Source organism: Polypterus senegalus, chromosome 11 (assembly GCF_016835505.1).
Source record: "Polypterus senegalus isolate Bchr_013 chromosome 11, ASM1683550v1, whole genome shotgun sequence".
Taxonomy (NCBI): Eukaryota; Metazoa; Chordata; class Cladistia; order Polypteriformes; family Polypteridae; genus Polypterus; species Polypterus senegalus.
The window spans coordinates 62178210-62202602 of NC_053164.1; the positions used below are offsets into that span (position 1 = coordinate 62178210).

A 24393-nucleotide genomic window follows, 5' to 3' on the forward strand; every position below is an offset into this window, starting at 1 on the left:
ATATGTAAGTCAGGCAGACCGGACTGTATATTTTGTTGAACGCAGAGGTTTCGAGTACCCGACACGGGCGCAGAGCTGGAGGATTGTGTAGGCTTATCTACATCTTTTGGAGTTTCAGTTCCCGATGTGGGTGCACTGTGTTGCGTGTTGGTAGCAGCGGTGCTGGGCTCAACGGTGGAGCCAGCAGGTTGCGGAGGGACAAAGATTGAAGATGTCTGCTTTTTAAAAAGCCACTTATGCATAGCCTTTGGTGTTACCAACCAGAAAATAAAAGAATGGAACGTATACACTGTTTTAATTAAAGAATGCGGTCAATAGGTTCAAAACGTGCTGCAAAATGTGCGGTAAAGTGAACTGTGAAAATCAAATGTTATTCTTCTCCAGAGTTTTCATTGGACAGACAGAGCATTTCGCAGGGTTGGCACGGCTTGTCTCTGGGGGGCAGTGCCCACCCCAGCCCAGTGGTCACGGCTCCATCCTGCCAGTGATTCCTACAGTGAACTCTTTGGTTGTGCTGATATTGTTTTAGATTATTTTCTTACTATAAAGCAATTTTAAAGAATTTTGTGGGGCTAGGGGTTAACTCCAGTTACTGACTTCAGCTTTGATATTTTACATTCATAGAAAAACCTGGCTGAAGGATTTGAAACAAAAACTACCTTTGTCATTTTGGTGAGGGGCACTAGTAATTTTCTTCCTCTAAATATTTTCCCACTTTCATGGAGAGTCACTATTTTTGACCAGCCTCCTCCATTCTTGTCTGTTGTACACTTTCTCGCCTGACACCCCATTTCTTCCTTATATTCTCCTTTATGCAGTCCACCCTTTTTCCATTTGGTCATCCTCTTCTCTTCTCTCCCTGCATTTCTATATCCATGATTCTTCTCCCCACATTATTTACATGTCTTTTCATGGCATGCCAATACCATTCTAACCTTCTTTCCTGTATTTTCTTTAGAAATTTCCCAACTTTGACTGTACCTCTGATTCTCTTATTCCTGATCTTATCAGGATTTGTTACTACACACTTTCATCTCAACATAGTCATTTCTGTAGCATCCAGTTGCAGTGAGTACTACTTTATTCACTTTGCCTTTCACTCTTGCACTAATTCTTTGCTCACATAACACTCCCAATACCTTTGTCCAACCTAATTTCATTACAGGGTTTATTTCTAAATCTAACTGCCCATCCTCTTATTATGGTTGACGTGAGATATTTGAACTTTCCCAGCCTTTCAAGCCTTTTCCATGGAGGTGCAACAGTAATTCTAATTAATACATGTCAGTAGTTTGCAAGGTGTTGTGCCAGCATGCTTCTGGGAAAAAATAAAAGTAATTTCTGTACCAAAAAGAAGCAATTGAAGTTGTCTGTAGATTTATTTTTCATTTTTAATCATGCATGTAATACTTGCATGATAATTTTTAGTACCCTGTGGTGGACTGATACTCGGACGTTGCACCTGACTAAATATGATGGCTCTAGTTAAGTTAAAAAAAAACAACCCAAAAACACCCCCACGCAGGTCTAACTAGAGCACTGAAAGACCACAATGTAAGATTAGAGTGTCAGCTGCAAGAACTGAAGTACTGTTAGCCTCTCTCAGTGCTTCTGCCTCAGTTTGTAGAGCCGTCTTCTGTGGGGGGTTTTCTTGTTATGACATTTTCATTCTGGGTGTGCTCAAATTCGTATGCCCTATTTTTGGAAGGTGATAGCTAGTAAAATAACTCTCTGAATGCATATCAGTAAAGTATACTGTCATTGATGAAGCAGAAAATACTAAATTTTACTTTAACACTTCATATAAGAAATGATGGACTGATTTTTTTCAGTTTATTACAAATTTTTACTGTTTATCGGTTTAATGGATTCCACAAGACACTTTTATATAAGTACACATCTTCATTATTGATTGTATAAAGGCTCACAGCCATATTTTATTATTTTATAGGTGGATCCAACAATCTCTTGTTTACAGGTAAATTTAAGTTTTCTTTTTTCATTTCACCTGGAACTATGCAAGGTGCAGGATAAAATAGTCTGTCTCAAACATTTTGGAATGTTTATCAAAGTTATTAAAACATTTTGAATTTAAATCATGATTATTTGCATGTGTTTTTGTCACTGCTACATCTGTGGGTTGTCAACAACCCTTTTGATTTTTACATACTGTATATAAAATATTCAGAATGTTTTTTTATTTTTAGTTTTTACTTGAAATACAATAGTTGAACACTTAGACTGATATGCTTTTCTGTTTAGAAAAAAATTAATTTGTGTTCACAGGACTGCCTGGCTATCCAAATGGACATGTTGGAATCTCGGTTACTAACTTGGGTAAGTAGAATAGAAATTAGTAGAAGTAAAGTCATAACTTTTATTTATCTCATTTTATACAACTGCAATAATGTATTATGACTCCACTTTATAGCATGCCTCAGAAAGACAAAAATGTTTACCAGATTCTGGGCTTTCAATCTCAAGAAATATGTACACCACAGTTTGAACTCTGTTGCTCTGAGTGGGTCATAACAATGAAATTTGATAACCTCGTGCTTTAGTTTGGATGAGCAGGACATTATCATATGCTAAATGATGTATCAATTATGTAATTTAATGGCAAAACGATCTATAATGTGAAGAAGTTTACATTTTAAAGTTTAGTTCCCAATCACTACTTAAACAGTTTGTGCCTAAATATTTACATACAATGAAAAATATTTGCCCCCACTTAAATGTTTTCACATTTTATTATTATGCAACATTGAATCACAATGTATTTCACTTGCCTCCTTTAATGCTGATTAACAAAAAAAAAGACTCTTTAAGATGTGTGTACATATGTAATGGTAAGGTTTGCCATATTTCATAGAGTTCACCCTCTACATACAACACATACACACATACAGTGTGTGTGTATGTGTATATCTATCTACTGTGAAACTATATCTACAAAGAACAAGTTTATCCATATTTTCTTTTACACTTGTCTACCTTGTTCTGCCCCTGTAGCTCTGTTTAAATCAACTTCATTTCTTTAAAGAATTAATAGTTTGAACATATGGTGTTTTACTCTAACTAGCAAAATATAAATATTAAGTGATTCACTAATTCATAATCTGTAGATCCACTTTAAAAGTACAGTACCACTACCTGTGAGAATATACCTTGGTATGGTAAAATGTTGCATGTAAATCGAGGTCACATCAACAAAGCTACTGAAATATAATGAAACAAAATTTTGTATATTTAATAACACTTTGTCATTTGAAAAGATAATAAAGAAGTAGACCAAACTTCAAAAGACCCTCTACTTTAAGATTTAAGCATTTATTCTACTATTCTTGCCTCTGCAGGTGAATGTAGTTCACTTTTGAAATCAGGTAATTTCTTTTCTCCTTTGTTATCTTTGTTAATTGTGCCTGAGACATACTGTACTTATTTATTCTAATAAAAGGAAGGTAATTTACTTGCTTTGTTGAACAGACTAACAGGTTGTAATTGTGCTAACACAGTTACAAAGGTTTCTCTAATAACCAATTAGCATTTAAACATGATAAATTAAGGATGTGCTAAGAGAGTTTACCATTAGGACCCTGGAGTAGTGGTAATTGATAATGGGGCTTTGTAGTCACCTGTGAATAATAAATTATAAATTAGTCATTTCAGGCAATAGTAGCCACTTGCAGCATTAGTGATATCATGACTCATTTAATGGTACTCTCACTTACTTCTGTGTGCATGCGTGTGTGTGTGTGTGTGTGTGTGTGTCTATGCTGAAAAAATCGGGCTTCCCTGTAAGGAACCTTTTATTCTATAAAATAGAAGTTTTATTTTTTCTTTTTCTTTTCCATAATCTGAAGATGAATTCAGCAAGTGTAGTCTGACTGGTTCTGCAGATTCTGGTATGTAGAATTAAATTAACTTAAAGTATGTTACAGTATAAATAGTATACTCAAGTAACACAGTGACATACTGCCTATTGATTTCATTCCATGTAGATCTTTGATTGCATATTTCCTCTTTAAGACCATCTTTTTTAACACATTTTGCATTTATGAAGAACAGAAATCAAATCTTAAAAGCTTGTATTTTTTATTTTTATCCTCTTTTGGGAATTTTTGCTTTCTATATATGTCACTGCTAGTGACACCAATTGTTTCAATCCGATTCTAAAGCAAATCAATGTGCTCTAAGCCTTATGTATTTTTTCTTTTAGGGGTTGATGTAAAAAATTAAATTAAAGTGGCAGAAGACTGATTCTTTCATTGGGCTGTGAATAAAAGTTCATTTCTGATGTCCGTCATGTTTACCCATTCCATCTTTGGCGATTCTCTGAAGCAGACTTTTTTTCTTCCACCCATTGAACTCTCAAAAAATAAAACTAGTCATATTTTAATAAAGATGTAAAGTTTTCCTGGTTCTTTATTAAGTTTGTTTTAGTTTATTCTTAAGCTGTCATCTTTTTATATATTGTGCTTCAGACCTTGTGGTAGGTAATGGTACAATTAGTAGCCATTACAGTTTTATTTTTTTATTTCTTCTTATAACTTTTAGAATCAGCAGTTGTGTCAGTTGTTATTTGCAAAATTTAAACACATACATCTGGAGTAAAAAGCTACAGTAAATTTTCCTCTTTAAAAAAATTATCAAAACCAACAACAAAATCACAACAATTGTTCAATGTGCTATACCATACCTTCTGACACAAGTCCATAATTGTGATACTCAAAAAAAACAATGGAATTTTAAAGCATAGTTAAAGATCTAGGGTGGTCCAGATCTAATTATGCAGATCTAGATTCTCTGGATGATTTTGATTTATGTGGGGACGATTCCAGTTCGGCGCAAAGACGATTCTTCATGTCGTCAGATCACATACTTCTCGATGGTCTGGGATTTTTCGGGTGATTTTGTATGTAATAAACTTAATAAGTTATAGCGTAATGAAAATTGCATAATTAGGTCTGAACCACCCTATAGAATCATTGCCCTTTTACTTCTGAAACGCTATATATTTTTAAGGTAACTGATGTATATTTTTTTATTGGTACTCGATTTAATGGAATTTTCTTTGGAAATAAAGATATTTCTGGTATCTCTTTGTGTTCTGTCTTACTCATTTCTGTTTAGTCCTTTAAGCCAGAAAGTGTAAACCGTTAATTGTGCCTTCAGATACTGATTTTTACTTTAGAGCTGATTCATATAGAAATCCACGCTGACCTTATGCAAAAAAACATTACAACAAATATTTATTTTTTGAAAATGATTGATGACTAAGCAGTAATTATTCAGGTAAGCAATTCTACATTTTAACATTAGTTAATTAATTTGTGTACTTGATTAAGCAGATATAGTATGCATTCAATTCTTGTGATAAACCAAAAGTTGTCGTGTATCTCCTGGTTTGATCTTCACAGGCTTTAGGTGAAATTTGCCTCTTCGCCAGCTGTTATGGCCCTTTTGGGACATTCTGGTTCTCTTGCACATCCCAGAGGTCTCTGTGATAGTTAACAACCAACTCTTAAATTGACCCAGTGAATGTGGATGCTGGTTTGTGTGTAAGACACTAAAGAGCACTAGCTCCCCATTCAGGAAAGGTTTCTGCCTTGGCCAGAGATGCCATTGATAGAAAAGGGAATAAAAAATAGGTGAATCACCCAATCATATTATGTTTCCTGTGTTTTATGCCCTGTGTTTATAGTTACATCTGATCATCATATCTTAGCTGCGGTTTCACTACTTCAAAGAAAAGTGGTAATTTTGGGTAAGTTTTTTTTGTTGATTAGTGGTCTGCACAGTGGAGAGATGGAATATACAGCTTTTCTAAGTATTTTGTGAAAATTCAACTCCTTATAGTAAATATTGAACCAAGTGAACAAAATAACAAATTCAAAAAGAATGCATGCGTAGCATTATCAATCATGATTGATGGCACTGCATTTTTTCCCTTTTGGAGAGTGAACCTGGGTACCCATAAGTGCATTTTATAGTTTGTTGGTGAGGATATAGTAATAAGATAACAGCTGAGGATGTTTCTGAGTGTAAGTAATTAGTTACCTTTACTGCTTCTTTATAATAGACATTTATTTAACACCATAATATAATTAGGTAGTTCTGACTTCCCAGTAATTTTAAATCAAATTTTAATTACTGTATTTTTTAATAATCATTATAGCATTACTTTAACACTGTTGGTGCTGTCCCATGTCCCATCCTACAGCAATAACCATTTATCCACACTGTTCCAGTGTGGTGCTTTCTGCAGTCCATGGCTAAAATACCATAAGTGGAGTAAAGACAGTACTGATTTGTCTACGATCTTCTTCACCACATATAGTGGAATCCAGGGGTGATTATTGTTTACTGTAGTTGATTATAAAACAGAGACAGCAATTCACATCCGAGTAGCAATATTTAATCATAACAGAACTTGAAGATGATCTTTCAGGGTGAAAATGATATGCTAAAGCTGTGCTTCTTAATCTTTTTGGTGTCACAACCCATTTTTTTGCCCGTATTGGGGGAATCGGAAGCGATTGTCAGAGTGGCGACCTGCATGACCGACTGACGGCAACTCGTCCCAGTGTTTGAGAAACACTGGTAGATAAACCTGCTTTGCTCCATAAAACTACATGGATACTCTGTTTTACAATATATGTGTGCAGTCTCAAGATGTGGATTCTCATAACACTCCTCACTTGAAAATTTGACATTTTCACAAAATTTTAAGGCTTTTCTTTCATATTTGGAATCCTACCCCTTTTGAATTGGAATTTTAAACCTTGAAAACTGCATTTTTTTAAATTATTAAAAATTCTTCACAATAAAATACAACATCATGAAAAACAGTAAACTGTAAGGTAGGGGAGAAAAAATAATCCAGAAGAAAACAACCTTGCTTTAATGACAAGATTGATGGTGCAGCCCCAGTAATAGCAGGTAATCATACATCATTCCAGAATTTGGAGGCCTATAACTAAATGCTTTATCTTCTAAAGCAGTTTTATTTAATGTGGAAATTTTAAATAAGTATGTAAACTACAACGTTTGAACCTGGTGGTATAAAGTGGATGATATACCTTATAAAGAGGAAAGGCAGTCCAAAGTCAGAGTAGCAGTTTTGGTGACACATATCAGAAAAGAAAGAGGAAGCTTGCGCTACAGCTAAAGGACTGGAAACTAAATGAGGAAGGTATAAGAAGTAAATTTGCATAAATTTGGTAGTAAAAACAAAGAAGAGCTTCTTAGCATCTGATGTAAATCACATGTCGGAAAGGATAAAGAATGTCCAACTGATAACAACAGAAGGAGTCTATAGCTGGAAATAAGGATCATCCAGTTACAGGATTTATGGACAACTGAAGAGGTAATGCATAGTGTCCAAAACCAAAGCAAGCTACAAAAAGCAAAGTGAAATGCAAGGAAACCTAGAGAAATAAAGCCAAAAGGCAATGTGCAAATGAGCAAGAGAGTGAGGAAAGATGTAATATTGTGTGTTCAGGATTATGAATTGGACTTCAGTCAAGTCAATGATCATACCCCATCCTACATATGTACTAATGAGCCCTGTAAAGGACAGGCATTCCAGGATTTGTGCTTCTTGCCTTACACCCAGTGCTGCTGAGAGAATCATAACACATTTTCCCTTCATTAAAATAAGTATTGTGTTAGATTACTTGTTACTTTTTAAAGTAATTAAACTATGTAACACACGTTACTTTTCATGTGTTACTCCCAACTCTGCTCCTATGATTGATTTGCAGAGCTTAGTACTGTACGTTAAACTCATCAGCATAAATTTAGCAATTTCTGAAATACTGAGACAGACTACTTCAGCAAGGTAAAGGTATAATGCAATTGCCTGAGCATTTATCATGCTGATACATTTCTACCTGTAGCTGCTGAAATCGTGTGCAAAGCTAACACATGTACAGGTCAACAGAATGCAACAGAGATGCAAAGACTACAAAATCTTTAACCCAGTTAGTGGTTTACATGACTGGGTTACTCACAGAGAAACCTACATCTGTAACTGAGGTTTTTCAATAACCTGCATTTTCTAATTGGAATAAAGGTTAACACAGAAATTTAGAAACCAGGTTCCTGTGAATTACCATGTTATTAAAGTGTTTGTAAAGGCACTGAATGTAAAACATTGTAATAGGCAATAGGTGGCCCTTTTAATGAAAGGAAGTTGGAGGATGGGCATCCCGACCAGGTTACTTAGTGGTACTTTACCTGGTTGGGAGGCCGGACGGGGGAATTGCATCCCTAGTACAGTGGGTAGCAACATCCCTTTGGCATACATGCTGTAAGAATTATATTTTTAGACTTCTCTAGCACCTTCAACATCATCCAACCTCTGCTCCTTAGGGACAAGCTGACTGAGATGGGAGTAGACTCACACCTGGTGACACTTGACTTGAGCATTCCTAGTTTTCATCCTCTTTCTCTGTACGTTTAGCATTCGTTTGCTCAGAGGTTGATGCACTTGATGCTTCCTGAGCAGCTCTTCTTTTCTCCACCCTAGTGGCCCGCTTCTTCTTTTCTTTCGTCTGCATCTTTTCACGTTAAAACTGATTAAGTCAGTGTTTGTGTTGCAATTACTTAGTACATTTTCTTTAATTTTTTTAAGTAGAGCCACTACTTCAATGTTACGTTCTGGGTATCTCTGGCACTGCCCTCCAGAGGATTAAGTTCTGTCTGACTGATAGGTAGGAGTTTATTAATCTCAGGCAACAGCGCCAGTCACACATGTCCTTGGTTCTCTGCTGTTTTGTATCTACATGCTTCTCCTTGGTCATATTATTTGTTTATTAATATTATTTAATATTATTTATTTGGTTTGGACTGGGTTATCATTTTTATGGGGCTGACACTCTGATCTATTTCAGTGTTAAAAGTGTCTGTAGTACTAGGGTGTTGTAGCATGTTAGCCATTATGAATGTAGTGAGAAGTCAAGCAAAATGACACCTTTTATTAGCTAACTAGAAAGATTACAATATGCAAGCTTTCGAGGGAACTCAGGCCCCTTATTACATCTTGCCTGAAGAATGAATAAAGAATGGTTCCAAAACATCCTCTGAGATCAACTTCTCTCAACCATCCAAGCACAGTTTGGTGATGAACAATGCCTTCTCCAGCATGATGGAGCACCGTGCCATAAGGCAAAAGAGATAACTAAGTGTCTCGGGGAACAAAACATTGAAATTTTGGGTCCATGGCCAGGAAACTCCCCAGAGCTTAATCCCTTTGAGAACTTCTGGTCAATCCTCAAGAGGTGGGTGGGCAAACAAAAAAAAAATTCTGACAAACCCCAAACATTGATTATGCAAGAATGGACTGCCATCATTCTGGATTTGGCCCAGAAGTTGTTTGACAGCATGTCAGTGAGAATTGCAGAGGTCTTGAAAAAGAAGGGCATAAACGTAATGAAATTGTCAATAAAACCCTTTAAAACTAATGCAATGCTTGTAACTATACTTTAGTATACCATTGAAACATCTGACAAAAAAGATCTAAAAACACTGAAGCAGCAAACTTTGTGAAAACCAAAACTTGTGGACACGACGATTCTGTAGCCATTACGAGTTAACGGCAATGCTACAGTTATTCATAAAATAGTCTCGCATGTTGAAATAATTGACAGTTAAAACACTGCTTAAATATAAATTTACAGTTTTAACTGTTTATTGTATTATATTTTTACTGCGAATATATACGGTTAATGTAATGTATTTTTATAGTATTTTTTAGAGTGCAGATTAAAAAGTTTAAGAACCTCTACCTGGATCATACAAACCTAGTCAACCTTCTGCAAATCCCGATCCAACGCTGGGTGTCGCTTTTGTATGTTCCAGATTGATCCGTTGTTAAGGAAGAACTCTTCCGTTGCTATGATGCAAGAAGTGATGCGACCCGGAAGTTGCTCCTCTAAATGTCAACAGGAAGTTTGTCACTCATGAGTCACCGTCGTGTGTAGGAGCCGCAGGACGTGAGGTAAGTGGTGTCGCTGTCATGTTTCAGTAATAGCGAAGTGTGAGTGTCTCTATAAATATTGCACAGATAACAGTTATTAAATAAGCTAAAAATGCATTTCGTTACATTTTATCCTAATTCTGATAGATGCGGATTTTAGACTTTTGAAGGCATGTCGGTGATGTTAAACGAAATTCTTCTGAAAGATTATTACAATGAATTAAACATTAATTTTGCTAAAAATTAGAAATCGGAAATAAAACTGGGTGCCCGACATTAGTGACGCGAGTTGCATTAGCCTTAGAAAATGAGTTCACTGCAAAACTGGAAAGAATTTTATGGAATCGGTTTTCTAGTCCTTTAGCAAGAATCAGTTAAAAGTGTCTGGCGTGGTGTATGGCATGTTTAGTGTTTTCTTATTCAGTATTTCCTGCTTGGGTCTTTGACATATAGTAGTGTATTGTACAGTATGCGTTCTCCATGTATACCAGCAGATAAACACACTTGAGATCATCACAGGTGCCACGCCCGCGGGCTGTGAGCTTCCAAAACTCGCATTGATCACTCCGCGCCAGAGAGGCCGGCTGGAGGAGACGCATTTAGTGACGTTATACAGATAGGATCATCTCCCGAAGAAGACCCTTGCAACCAAAATTACGCTTAAAATAACACATAATGTTTCGAAGGAAAAGGTCTAAATTACAGTCTTAAAAGTAATCCTTACGTGAATAGGTAGAGAGAAATGTATTTGTCCCAAGGGGAAAGTTAGCTTTTGCAGAAACTGCAGCTCAAGAAATATTGAAATATTATAAGAAACAATAACTCGCCCAAAAACAAACACACGAATTACCAAAAAAAAAAATGAATTCTGACTTGGGCAATGTTAAGAGAGCAGTCACAGAAAGTCATTAAAGAGCATATTACCTTAGGAAAGAAGGAGCCCCAGTACAGTTACAGGTTTGAGTCAGCTTATGGAGTTTTCTCATGGCAAAATGCTGAAATGTCTTAAAAATACACTAAAACAAAATGCAATGCCACTGTGACAGTGATTTAATAATGACTTCATTGTAGCTTGATGAAAATCACCTGTTGCATTTAGTTAATAAAACATATTTGTAAGATCCCCATATCATGTAAGTAAGAATGTTGATGCCCACATTGCATTTTGGTTACTTTTATTGCACATGCTTCCTGTGCTTTATCAAGTGGTCTTCAAAACCTTTCTGGAATCCAGGGAAAACTATTTCCAGCAATGTTCACAATACTTGAATCACACCATAATTATGAAAATGTTCATTTGATTACTCTGGAATTCTCTTCAGATTTACCTGTGAGCCTAAGTGTTCATTCACTTGCATGTCTCACAGTCACTCTTATTCAGTTAAGGCTACATCCACTCTAATACATCTTCATTTAAGAATAGGTTTAAAAAAATCTGTCCACATAAGCATTTTTATATACAGTAGTTTCTAAAAGCATCTCCACTCTCACTAAAATAACTTGAAATGCGTGTGATGTAGCCGTTAGTCTACAATAGGTATGCATGCATCAGAAGTGAAGAAGAGGGAGTGACACTAGATGTTCGTTTGCAGCTTGCATTTACATACACAGAACAGCGATTAGTGAATAAAAAAAAAACAGATTGTTTTGTTAGGACGGACAATGAGGTGATATTGTTATGGAGAGTAAAACACGAGCATAAGGTGAGCAAAGCGGCTTGCAAAGTGTAATGAGCAGAATCATTCAGGAAACCAATCTGAATGCATGAAGAGTCTGTGTTTTCAAAATTCTCTGTTTTCACCAATCCACACTGCAATGCTGAGCTTGTGGTTTTAGAAATATAAGGCCATGGAGAGAATTTTCAAAAGTCTCCATTTTTGGGGGTTAAAAGCACCAGTGTAGTATGGATTAAAGGTGGAAACACACTAGTGTCTGCATGTTTAAATGAAAATGTAGCATTGTGAGTGTAGTCATAGATTGTAGTTACATACACCTTAATGTTAGCCTATATAGATTGATAGCTGGGGAATTCCAAGCAAAATTTTAAATCTTATCTTGTTCAATAAATTTACAGGAGCCAGTCCTGTGCAGGGTGCTAATCTGTAATCATGTCCTCTTATGCTTGCATCCCCCACACTCTCATGAGAGAAGTTTAGAATTTCCAGTTCACCTAACATTCGTGTCTTTGAGGAAAGCGGTAGGGTAAAACATTCAGACTCTGCAAAGTTGATAACCAGACGTGGGATTTGAAACGGGATGTTAACCACTGTACTACCATGTCATCCTATATATAATTAGTGTATAATAAATACTTAATGTGACACATTTGAGATATTTTTGATTTTTTTATGGAAACACCAGTGGTCTCAGTGTTCTTTTTATCATTGTGCTCATGCACTGTAGTTGAAAGTCATAATCCAAATTTCTTAACATACATGCAATGTTTATAAATCTATGTTATTTAATATTGATGTACTTTTTCTAGGTGCAAGGAAAGTGTAGTCTTTGAGCACAAGTTTGTGAGCTAGTCATTAGTTCTGAAATAATATTTTCAAAGTTGCATAATCATACCTGACTTGTAACCTCCTGTACTTCTTGGCTTTTAGGTGTTGCTAACAAGAAATAATATGTGGGGGTATAAACTATAGTAAGTTTAAAATGCAATTTTAAACAGATATAATTAAATGGAAATATCACATACAAGATGGTAGTTTGTGAAAGTCTTAGACTTTCATGTGCAATGTAGACTTGCTGTACTAGGATGTAAAACTCAAAATAATCCAATTTTAGTTAATAGAATACACTTATTAAAATTAGACTACTATTAAAGAGATGGCACGGTGGTTGGTGCTGCTACATCACAGCATCAGGAGACTTGGTTCATGTCTCAGGTCCAGTCACTGTTTGTCCAGAGCGTGTATGTTCTCCTTCTGTCTAAGTGGGTTTTCTAGTCACATCACAAAGGCGTGCAGGATAGGATGATGGGGCTTGCTAATTTTGCCCAATGTGAGTGACCCTTGGAGTAAATGCCTTGTGATGACCTAATTACTCAGTCAAGGTAACTTTCTGTCTTGCAGTCAGTGCTGCTAAGGTAAGCTCTTGAATCAGACAACACATATGATGCCAGTCAAAGCCCAAATACCAGGAATCATCATTCTGTTTTCTCAAAGCATACTATTAAGGAGGAGGAGGAGGTTAGGAGCACACGCTGAAACAGCGCATTGGCGCACCCACCACATGTCAAATCAACTCAGGATTCCAGATTGAGACCCGAGTGCAGCTATGCAACAGGTGACACCTCAGCACCACACAAGTTCAGATGGAGTGGAACAGTGTGAGGTTTTTGTTTTGGAGGCTGGAGTGCCCCAGGTTTTTTCCTGCAGGTTGGAGGGCCTACATGCAGGGCTGGATGCAGATTAACGTCATACCCAGGATGGAGCAATTGCAGGTTAAGCAATTTAAAATCTTTTTAAAAAACAAAACATGTCTTAGGACTGAAAGAAAATACGCATGCAAAGTCCACAGAGGAAGCACCCACACTTAGAAATGAATTGGGGTCCAAGCATTGTGTGATGTCAGTACTGCTCACTAGGCTGTCTTGTTATTTCTAATTAGCACTTGTCTAATTAAATCTGGGCAGTTGTACCTCAGCATAACAGTTTTGTGTACTGTTCAATGCATTTAAATTATGTATCTCTAATAATTCAGAGAAGGATAAAAAAACTTCAATCAATCAATCAACATTTATTTATATAGCACATATTCATACAAAAAAATGTAGCTCAAAGTGTTTTACAAAATGAATAGAAAAATAGAAGACACAATAAAAAATAAACATAAGTCAACATTAATTAACATAGAATAAGTAGGGTCCGATGGCCAGGGTGGACAGAAAAAACAAAAAAAAAACTCCAAAAGCTGGAGAAAAAAAAATAAAATCTGTAGGGGTTCCAGACCACGAGACCGCCCAGTCCCCTCTGGGCAATCTACCTAACATAAATCAAACAGTCCTCTTTGGATTTAGGGTTTTCATGGAAGGACCTGATGATGATGGTCACGTAGACTTTTGGCTTTCAGTCCATCAATGTTGGTGTATCATGATGCTTTGAGTAGGTGGTGGTGGCGCAGGCAGCCACCACAAAGAAACCGGAAAAAGAAACAGAAGAGAGAGTTGGGGTCAGTACGGATTTTAGAGCCACCATGAATAGTTATTATGAAGAATTGAACATACAGAGTATCAGTATTAAGTTAAAGTGAAGTTATAAAAAGGCCATGTTAAAGTAATGTGTTTTCAGCAGTGTGTTAAAGTGCTCTACTGTATTAGCCTGGCGAATTCCTATTGGCGGGCTATTCCAGATTTTAGGTGCATAACAGCAGAAGGCCGCCTCACCACTTCTTTTAAGTTTTGTTCTTGGAATTATAAGGAGACACTCATTTGAAGATCTAAGGTTACGATTTGGAATATAACGTGTCAGACATTCCAATATATAAGATGGAGCGAGATTATTTAAGGCTTTATAAACCATAAGCAGAATTTTAAAGTCAATCCTGAATGACACAGGCAACCAGTGTAGTGACATCAAAACTGGAGAAATGTGTTCGGATTTTCTTTTCCCAGTTAGGATTCTAGCAGCTGCATTCTGCACTCGTTGCAAGTGATTTATGTCTTTTTTGGGTAGTCCTGAGAGGAGTGCGTTACAGTAATCTAGTCTACTGAAAACAAAAGCATGAATTAATTTCTCAGCATCTTTCAATGATATAAGAGGTCTAACTTTTGCTATGTTCCCTGTACTGCTCTGGAAAGCAGTAATAACCAGCCAAGCCAAAAAAAAAGAGCTCTTTTATTCAGCTCGACAACACTGCTCTCCATGCACCAGGCTTATTTACTTCAGCACTGCACCGCAGTGTTGCTCTAATTTAAAACTGAAGTTACATACACATCCTGGTAATGCTGCCTAGTGATGGGCAGGCTGTGTTCACCAAAATGTTTGATTACTGCATTTGTTTCAGTTCAGAGAAAAGGTCTGGATCACTGACTCATTTCATTGAGTAATTCCAGTTTCATCCCAGTCCTACCACTCAACCCAAAAAGCCCCTCCAGTTCAATGCAGGTACAACTAAACCTGTTTGAAATAAGTGATTTAGGTTTGCAGTTACAAAGCTGAATATCATAACATACTTATTTAAATAACATTTCTGTGACCTCTTGCATTTGTGTACACAAGGCTTTTGCAAGCATTACCCGTTAGCGCTGCCCCTCCTTGTGTTGTGTACACTCCACCGCTTTTACTTTTGTGCTGTTTGCATTTCAATGAAACATAGTGTGCATGCATCTTTGGTTTACACAAAGTTTTTTAACAAAATTGGGCATTTGTACCTCAACTCATTCAGGAAAGATTTGAAACAGGTTTATTGCTTATAATTGAGGATAATAATACACAGATTAAGGAAAACACCACCCAAGTATTTGCTTTAAAGGGTGTATTGTCTGGATGACCACCTGTCGAGTAACATAAACGACACCTGTATTGTGATCCTTCTGAGTTCTGGAATGCTAAAAAAAATTGGTACTTACTGGTTTACAAACATGAAGGGTCTCTTGTTGAATATCTCAATGTTTACAGTTTGATGCAGGACTGAAATCCTCTTTCATGTACAGTATAACTCTTTAATACTTCAATAGGATTTGGTTAATGTCACTATCACAGCACACTGGCACAGCAGGTAATAAAGCCATCTCACAGACTTAATGTTCTGGGTTTGAATACTCTGCAGATCCTGCTCACTGTTCTCATAGGTTTTGCATTGGGTTTTCCCCAAAACATGCTGGTTAAGTTAATTGCCTAATCCAATTTAGCCTTTTTCTGAGTGTGGATATTAATGGGCCCTGCGATGGACCTCCCTGAAGTAGTAGCAGAGTGGTGGCTCTGGTGGTCACTGGTTCAAATCCTGCAACTGCCGGAACACTTCTTTGGCTACTTGAGCAAGACCCTTAACCACAATGGCTTTGTCCTGGGTATGACGTTAACCTGCATCCAGCCCTGCAAGCGGTCTTCCAACTTTCATGGAAAACTTGGGGGATGGTAGCAGAATTGGCACTCCAGCCAAACCTTCATGCAGCTCCACACAGAGTTGCGTGGTGCCAAGGCATCGCTCATTGTGCATTATGTGTGATAGGTGCAGCTACACGCTGTACACAGTGCATGCTCTCCCTCCTTTTCCTGTGTTTTCTCAGCTGGGGATCACATTCAGTGTCACAATCCTCAGTCTAACACACACACACACACACCAATAGGGCAGATAGTTTATGTAATAAAGTTTCAATTTCATAAATGGTAGCTAAACATTTCAAACAGATTATCTTGTGGTGAACAGGCATATTTAGCTCTGTAAGTGGTTCTATAAATCTTTTTACCTAACTCTTTTAGGGTGAGCAGAGGGTGAAAAAAAAACCCTACAAATGTCAGTAAAACTCACCGTTACGTTATAGGTAGACCCTCTTTGCTTGGAGGACTGTTAGACTCGTTGCCTTGATGTTGAATACTTGCACGTGTAAGAGTAGCATAGAGTAAACAACATTTAAAATGGCATCGACATCGGACAAGAGAGTGAAGCGAATGTGCAAAGCAAAATACTCAGTGGATAACATTTTTGCATGTATTTTATTATTTTGAATTGGACTTTGACTTGTTGGACTATGATTTGGTGCAAGTGATCTGGAGATCGAGATCTAAAATGAAAGTGCGGTACTGGCTTCAGCTGATCAGTCCCCAGCTGACGTGCCCAACCACTGCCAGATCTCTTAACATGCAGCGACAGCACACTGCATGCAGCAACAAACGTTTTACATTGATTTATGTGAGAAACTATTGCTTTGTGTGCTTTTTAGAAACCTAAGTGTTCTGGAAAGATATTCAACCCTGGGAGAACAGAGGAAAAAAAAAATCAGTAATATGATAAGCCACTGCTTTAGTAATGTCACCCCATTACTCACTCTTTCTCTCATAAGGCAGAGCATGGGTTTATGAGTTTTGTAACATGGTTTGTTTTGGGGGCAGGAGGCTGGGAAAGCTTCACATTCTAGGTTGCAGCACGCATTTTCACACACTCTTCGTACTGCACTTTATGGTGCTGTTGTAAATGGTAGAAAAGAATAGTAGTGCTCGAAGCTTTTGTTGAGACTTGTTTTCTGCATTCTCTATGGAATACATTATTCTGCTGCTCATCTGACACTTTGAACCTGAACCATCTACAAATAATTGAGCCATTGTTTTCCTTTTTACCAACCAGTTTTTCTTCAATAGCTTCCTTCGTGACTTTATCTGTTTCCATCCATGATGCTTCCTGCAGGACTTAGTGAAGCAGTGGGGGAGGGGTGAATTGTGTTCAGATAGGGAAAGAGGTGGGCAGGGTGAAGTTGTGCGAGAGACAAACGGGGAGAAGAGAAAGGCGAACTGGTGGCTGTATGAGTATAATTGTAATGCAACATAGACTATATCGATATAAACGATATTGTCTCATCCTTTATCTCGTATGAAAATGTCAATATTTTTTTAAAACTCGATGTTGTCAATAAAATTCTAAGTAGACACACCACCAATCTGCATTATCTGCAGGGCCTGATGTTAATATGGACGCCTCAACTCGAAGTGTGCATAATTGTGAACCTCACATTTGTGACAGTGATCTGGCTTAACTTCAGTGAAGAAGAGATTCCATGTTACATTTTATGTGTAGATCATATATGGCATATGTTTTATTGTTTAGTCTAAATAGGCAGAGTGGTGGCTCTGAGGCTAGGGATCTGCACTGGCATTCAGGAGGTTGCTGGTTTGAATCCCGTAAATGCCAAAAGGCCTTGAGCAAGGCCCTTAACCTGCAATTGCTGAACGCTTTGAGTAGTGAGAAAAGCGCTATATAAATGCAAAGAATTATTATTATTATTATTAAACAAATTGCTTTTTAAACTTTTATTTATTACATTTAAAGATATGCATTTAGAAATGACACACCTAAATTGTACATTTCAGATAGGCCATAATAATGGAGACATAAATGCATTTTAAAAATGACACATTATAAATTCTACCTTTCAGACAGGCCAGAGTAATGGAGACATAAATGCAAAGTACAAACTGGGAACGCCACTGACCAATGGAAGGGGCTGCTAAATATGACACACAGGACTTGAATGATATTAGCAAATCATGGATGTCAGTTGCTGCTGGGAATCGTTGTCAAGTAAAGCAAAGAATATTGAAGGAAGGAAATGGAGCAGAGAGAGCAAAGGTGGGATCAGTGTGCAAAATAATTATTCAGTCAGAAAATTCAGAAGAGGACACCCATGAGTTTCTTCTCCCTTATCCTATAAATCAAGTAACAGAAGTTAAAATTGGAGAAGGAGAATGTGATGTCATTGAAGGCTGTCTTGAAGGAATGTCACTTGGAGAGAAATGTGAGGTGGGTCTTCTTCAAACCGCTATATTTTCTCCTTTTCCATGTTATTTAACTAATGACAAGTCTTTGGTATTTTACTTTTTTATGATATATGGGGGTTTCTAGTTTTTGATTCAGCATTCCCAGAGGAATACTCCACCCAAATATTTTCTTTAATATGAATATGTTACTTTACTCATGTATTTTGTAGTCATGGCCAAGAAAAATGTTTAATTCCATTCATGCAGAATGAGAGAAAGAAATTATGATATGATCTATACTAATAAAAGGCAAAGCCCTTACCGACTGACTGACTCACTGACTCACTCACTGACTCATCACTAATTCTCCAACTTCCCGTGTAGGTAGAAGGCTGAAATTTGGCAGACTCATTCCTAACAGCTTACTTACAAAAGTTGGGCAGGTTTCATTTCGAAATTCTACGCATAATGGTCATAACTAAAAGCTATTTTTCTACATATACTGTAATGGAGTTGAGCTTGAAAGCCGTGGGGGGCGGAGTTTCGTGTGACATCATCATGCCTCGTACGTAATCACGTGAACTGACTGTCAATGCAGTACGGAGAAAACCAGGAAGAGCTCCAAAAAGCGCTGAAGAAAACATGCATTATATAATTCAGAAGGCAGCGAAACAATAAGAAGCGAGCGAGTGACATATACAAACATATTCATGAGTGCTGCTACTTCGGGAAAACAAAGCACGGTGTAAACCTAAAGTTTAAATTAAGTTCATAGAAACGCTGCCGCTGGCGTTTGTCATGCCCACGGGTAATGCGGGATACAAGTTTAATGAGAGGACGCAGGATATAAACAAGAGTTTTGATCACTTTGTAACTAAGTTAAAATTGCAGGTGAGGGGCTGTGCTTATGCAAAATCCGAGAGACTGTGTTTGTGCGGGATTGACAGTTAAGGCGGGCGGGGGAGTCACGTCATCATCTCCCCTCCCATTCACCTCATTTCGCTCTGAGCTGCGCTCCACAGCTAACGCAGTGTTACGACTTTGTGACGCTGCCACCAAATACTCACAGATGGAAGCTTTATGAATAATCGAATCGCCATCAATAATTGTTTTGGTAAAGCCATACTCAGTGTAATCCTCCTTCCATTTTATAATTTTTCCACCACTAGCCATGATTAAATGAACGGTAAAAAAGTAAGAGTGATTTATTCAGGCAGGCAGGCGACAGCTCAATAGCTCGAATTTGGATATAAGTAGCTTCTATTTAGTCGCCAGAAATATCTTTGTTAGGAATGGAAGTTGAATTTAGTCTTTAAATTTCTATGGTAAAGAAAAAGTTATGCAATGATGACTAAATTTAACTATATAAAGTCAAAACTTGTATATATAAAGTCATTTGCGAATATATAAAGTCAAAACTTGATTATATAAAGTCACTGTCGGAATAAATAAAGTCAAAACTTTAATATATAAAGTCAGCGTCGGTATATATAAAGTCAATACTTGTTTCTGAATATATAAAGTCAAAACTTCAATATATAAAGTCAGCGTCGGAATAATCAAAGTCAGAGCTGGAATACCCATCCATTTCCCAACACGTTGAATCTGACCACAGGGTCACGGGGGTCTGCTGGAGACAATCCCAGCCAACACTGGGCGCAAGGCAGGAACCAGTCCTGGGCAGGGCACATGCATCATTTTCAAAACATTAACTGAACAGTGTTTTTTTAATTTATTTTTCTGAATACATTTTTGTTAACTTAGTTCAGTTCAGAGTCGTTTCAATCAATAGATTTTGACTTTCACTTTATATATTCAGGAGTGAGTTTATATACTCCGATGTTGACTTTATATAATCAGGAATGACTTTATAAATTCCGACGCTGACTTTCTATATTCAACTTTTGACTTTATATATTCCAGCGCTGACTTTATGTATACCGACGCTGACTTTATATATTCAAGTTTTGACTTTATATATTCCGATAGTGGCTTTATATATTCAAGTTTTGACTTTATATATTCGTGAATGACTTTATATATTCAAGTTTTGACTTTATATATTCTGGCGCCAACTTTATATATTCACAAAATCAATTTATTTGCCTGTTTAGCACCCCATAGTATATTTGTGTGTGTATATATGTACACATGTATGTATGTATGTATATATATAGATATGACAACAACACTCATATCAAAGACATAACAATTACATTAACAATCATGTTACGTTATTTTTAAAATTTTTCCCTTTAACACACTACTTCTCCGCTGCAAAGCGCGGGTATTCTGCTAGTAAACCTTAATTGAGATTAAGTCTACGCAACAGCAAATGATGTGAAAAAAATCCATGGGGAAAAAATAAGTTTGTGTTGCATAGTCCACATATTCCGTTATCTAGTCGTATGCTCAAAATGTGGAAAAAGCATACATTTTTTGCTGAACTAGGCAGCATTCATGGTACACAAGCATAATTATATGCTCTAGAATTGAGGACAGGACTCTTAACCAATAAATGATGGGGAGAGATGCGTCTTCATTTCAAAAGCACAGAATTATGGGAATGTGCTTTCCTGTTTAAGACATGTGGATTATTAGACATGAGTAAAGTGAGAATTTTTTTCTTTTTTCCATGGAGGTTTTTCACATAGTTTGCTATTGTGCAGCACACGTCGCTATTTAGATGTTATATCATATCATTTTTTTTCTCACATTCTGCATGAAAACATTACTACAAAGTACATGGATTAAGTAACATTAAAAAATATAATTTTTGGGAGGAGCATTCCTTTAATATGTTTCCAGAAAGATACTGATATGACCATGTCAATTAAGTTTGTTTTAAATTTTGATTGTGAAATTTAAAGAATATTACAATAAATCTATTTTATTTGAAATATGCAACACATTATAGTAATGCACTATAGCGCTATAGAAGAATGAGAAAGAAAATATTCAGTTTGGTTATTTTGCTTTTTCTTGTTTGTTTTGACCTTTTTACAGTTGCTAGTGAGACCCTTACCTACTCATACAGCTGCACAGAGTTTATCACCACCATATGACACACATGAATACAAGTATACTGTTCAGATGGAATGCTTCACCTGTGGCAAGGAATCCTGGGAAATGACATTTGAAGAAAAATGGGAAACAGCTCTACATCACAAAGAGAAAGGTGGAGAGCGGTTTCAAGCAGGTGATATCTGGGGAGCAGCAGATAGGTATGCTCGTGCCATGCGACTTCTTGTGACCATGCAGTGCCTACTCCCACCTACAGAAGCTTCAGAGTACCAGCAAATTAAAGCTATGCTCCATGCCAACCTAGCAGCTTGCCAGCTAAAACTGGGGCAGCCCCACAATGCTCTTGAAAGTGCTACCCGAGCTCTCAAATTGGACTCCAGTCTCGTGAAGGGATTGTACCGAAGAGCAATGGCTTATATGTCACTAGGGGAGTTTGATCAGGCACGTGTGGACCTCAAAAAATTACTTGAATTAGAACCAGGTTCCAGATCTGCCGTCCAGGCTCTGAAGGACTTGGATGCAAAAGTAAAAAGTGAAAATGCCCAACTTGCCAGGGCCATGAGCAAGCTGTTTACCTGAAAAGATCTACTAAAACTATACTCCATTGAACCACTAGAGTCTTCTTCCAGATGGGGCCCAGAGCCTTAGTGTGATCAGCTTGACCACTTAGAATGGCTGATTGTAAATAGCAGTGTGTGGTTAGAGGCGAATCTTTGTTTGGAAGGTGTGTTTCTGTTTTTACATGCAGTCTGGGGATGTTAATGATTGTTAATATGTTTAAAGAGCTGTTGAGATGTTAATTTAAAACAACAAAACTTATCACACATCTTTTGCTGTAATTATTTGGTTGTGTAATAGCAGCATTAAAAGTTATATTTTTAATTTTATCGATATATAACACTAGTCACTGTACCCTGCTTGGGGTGCTCTTGGTTATATTACAAGGAGGAGAAGATGTAAGAAGACCTATTAACTATACACTGAGCAAAAAAAAATAACAACCGTGAATCGTTATCTTGCTGTGCTGAATTGTTGACTGTTGTTATAAATAAAATACATTTTCCCTCTTGTTTTCTGTAGATGATTATATGGAAAAACAAATTTTACTTCTTGCGGTGATAACTTATTATGGGGTGGCTTCTTTGACACAACAAATTTAAAGTATATTTACTCAACATATGATCAGCATATAAACGGCCTAAAATGATTTTTAAATGAGTCAACGTTGTGGTTTGGATAGAGTTTCTGTGTGCATTTTAAAAAGCTGTACTGATTAGTTAACTTGTATTTTCAGTTACATTTTAAATATATCATGGAGAGAATCAGTGGTGCCCACCTGCTTAACAAAAACAATTAACTTGTGCCAAAGGAAAGCAAATGTGGATTGTCTCATTGCAGAAGGGTGGCACTCACTCCCATTGTGACGTGGGGCTGGTGTAAGATAATACATTTAACAATATATTCTAGATAGTATGGAGTGCCTTCAGTTTGTATATCATCACAACTGGTCCATAGAAAAATGCCATATTCCTTGCAATTTATACCATTTTGGCACACCTGGATAACAAAAAACTGCTATGCCAGTGGTCTGTTTATACATTAGGCATTATTAAAGTTGAACACCAGGCTCCTAGATTTGGGATTTAATGTCACTTCCATATTTTTATTTTTTAGTTTTGATCTTTTAGATTTGACAGATTGCAAGCGTCACTTCCAGGTGCCCCATAAATAAGGCTACAGTATGCTGAGCCCCCTGCAGTCCTCCTTGATCACCAATTACTACTGCATGGTGGAACAACTGCACCATTAACTATGATTATGACATGGCCCTAATTATCTACAATAACGAAGGAGATTGCAGAGAACTTGCCTTTTGACACAGTGTTCAGGGCAACTATCTCCATCTTAATGTTAAGAAAACCACCTTCATCCTGGCGTTATGTCCCGCTTGATCGCAGGGTCCGCTCTCTTGCAACATCGTCTCCATTTGGCTCGGTCTAAAGCGTCTTCTGGGGTGACATTGGCGATTTTCATGTCTTCGCTGATCCGGTCCATCCACCGCTTCTTTGGTCTTCCTCGTGGTCGCCGCCCCGCGGGTCGAGCCGCATTGCCGTTCAGCGCCACCGAGTTCTGGTCACCGGGTGACATGCCCGTACCACCGCAGCCTTGCCTCGCATCTTTTCTACAATTGGCGCTATGCCCATTCGCCTTCGGATGTCGGCGTTCATGATACAGTCCCATCTTGTTAGGCCCAGGCTCCAGCGAAGCATACGCATCTCCATGGTGCTTAGGGCTTGTTCGTGCTTCGCAGAGGCTGGCCAGCACTCTGATCCATATAGGGCAACTGGGCGGACCACTGATTTGTAGATTTTTGACTTCAGGCTGTCCGGCATGCGGCGGTCGCAGAGCACGCCAGTGACTTGGCGCCACTTGGCCCATGCGGCGTTGATTCTTGCGCGGACGTCGGGTGACAGGTCACCGTCATGGCTGATGACAGCGCCAAGGTACTTGAATTCGGTAGTCTTCTTCAGGTCTTCCTCCCCGATCTTGATGGTACCATCGGTTTGCAGGCCACATTCCATGTATTCGGTCTTTTAATATTCAACTTCATGCCGTTGGTGTCTAACCGGTCCTTCCACCGTTGGGCCTGTTGCTGTAGGGCTTCGCGTGTCTCGTCCGAGAGGAAGACGTCGTCCGCATACAGCAGCGTCCATGGGTGGGGGGTCTGGAGGTCCGCCGTTGCTGTGTCCATACACAAAATGAACAGGAGCGGCGATAGCGCTGATCCCTGGTGCACGCCCACATTGATGGCGAAGGGCGGTGATGTTCCCACTGGGCACCTGACCATGCTGGTGACGCTATGGTACAGGAGCTTGACCCAGTTGACGTATACTTCTGGTACACCGTGCGCCGTAACGCATGCCAGATGAGGTCATGAGGCACTCTATCAAACGCTTTCTCCAGGTCCAG

At 37.8% G+C, this 24393-nt stretch overlaps 2 protein-coding genes across 5 annotated transcripts in view; both read left to right on the forward strand.

Annotated features, from left to right (window-relative positions):
- LOC120539072 (class I histocompatibility antigen, F10 alpha chain-like) overlaps window positions 1-4722 on the forward strand; it is a 50050-nt gene extending 45328 nt beyond the window's left edge. For all 3 annotated transcript variants that reach the window (XM_039768800.1, XM_039768801.1, XM_039768802.1), the window contains 5 exons: window positions 1952-1978; window positions 2287-2337; window positions 3357-3383; window positions 3864-3905; window positions 4220-4722. In XM_039768800.1, coding sequence (XP_039624734.1) covers window positions 1952-1978; window positions 2287-2337; window positions 3357-3383; window positions 3864-3905; window positions 4220-4239 — 167 coding nt within the window. In that variant the 3' untranslated portion in view covers window positions 4240-4722. The remainder of the gene's footprint in view (window positions 1-1951; window positions 1979-2286; window positions 2338-3356; window positions 3384-3863; window positions 3906-4219) is intronic.
- Window positions 4723-9918: 5196 nt separating this feature from the next.
- fkbpl (FKBP prolyl isomerase like) lies at window positions 9919-22493 on the forward strand. 2 transcript variants are annotated; one of them, XM_039768803.1, is made up of 3 exons: window positions 9919-10003; window positions 18079-18442; window positions 21406-22493. In XM_039768803.1, the coding sequence occupies exons 2-3, from the start codon at window positions 18137-18139 to the stop codon at window positions 22000-22002; spliced, it is 903 nt and encodes a 300-aa protein (XP_039624737.1). In that variant the 5' UTR covers window positions 9919-10003; window positions 18079-18136; the 3' UTR covers window positions 22003-22493. The 2 variants fall into 2 exon arrangements, with proteins under 2 accessions (XP_039624737.1, XP_039624738.1); XM_039768804.1 differs by having other exon boundaries at window positions 9999-10042.
- Window positions 22494-24393: the final 1900 nt, after the last annotated feature.

Excerpts from the sequence above, each read along its gene's own strand:
- fkbpl (XM_039768803.1), top strand. The coding sequence starts at position 18,137 with ATGGAAGGGGCTGCTAAATATGACACACAGGACTTGAATGATATTAGC. Across the intron at positions 18,443-21,405 it reads CACTTGGAGAGAAATGTGAG|TTGCTAGTGAGACCCTTACC; the intron begins GTGGGTCTTCTT and ends ACCTTTTTACAG.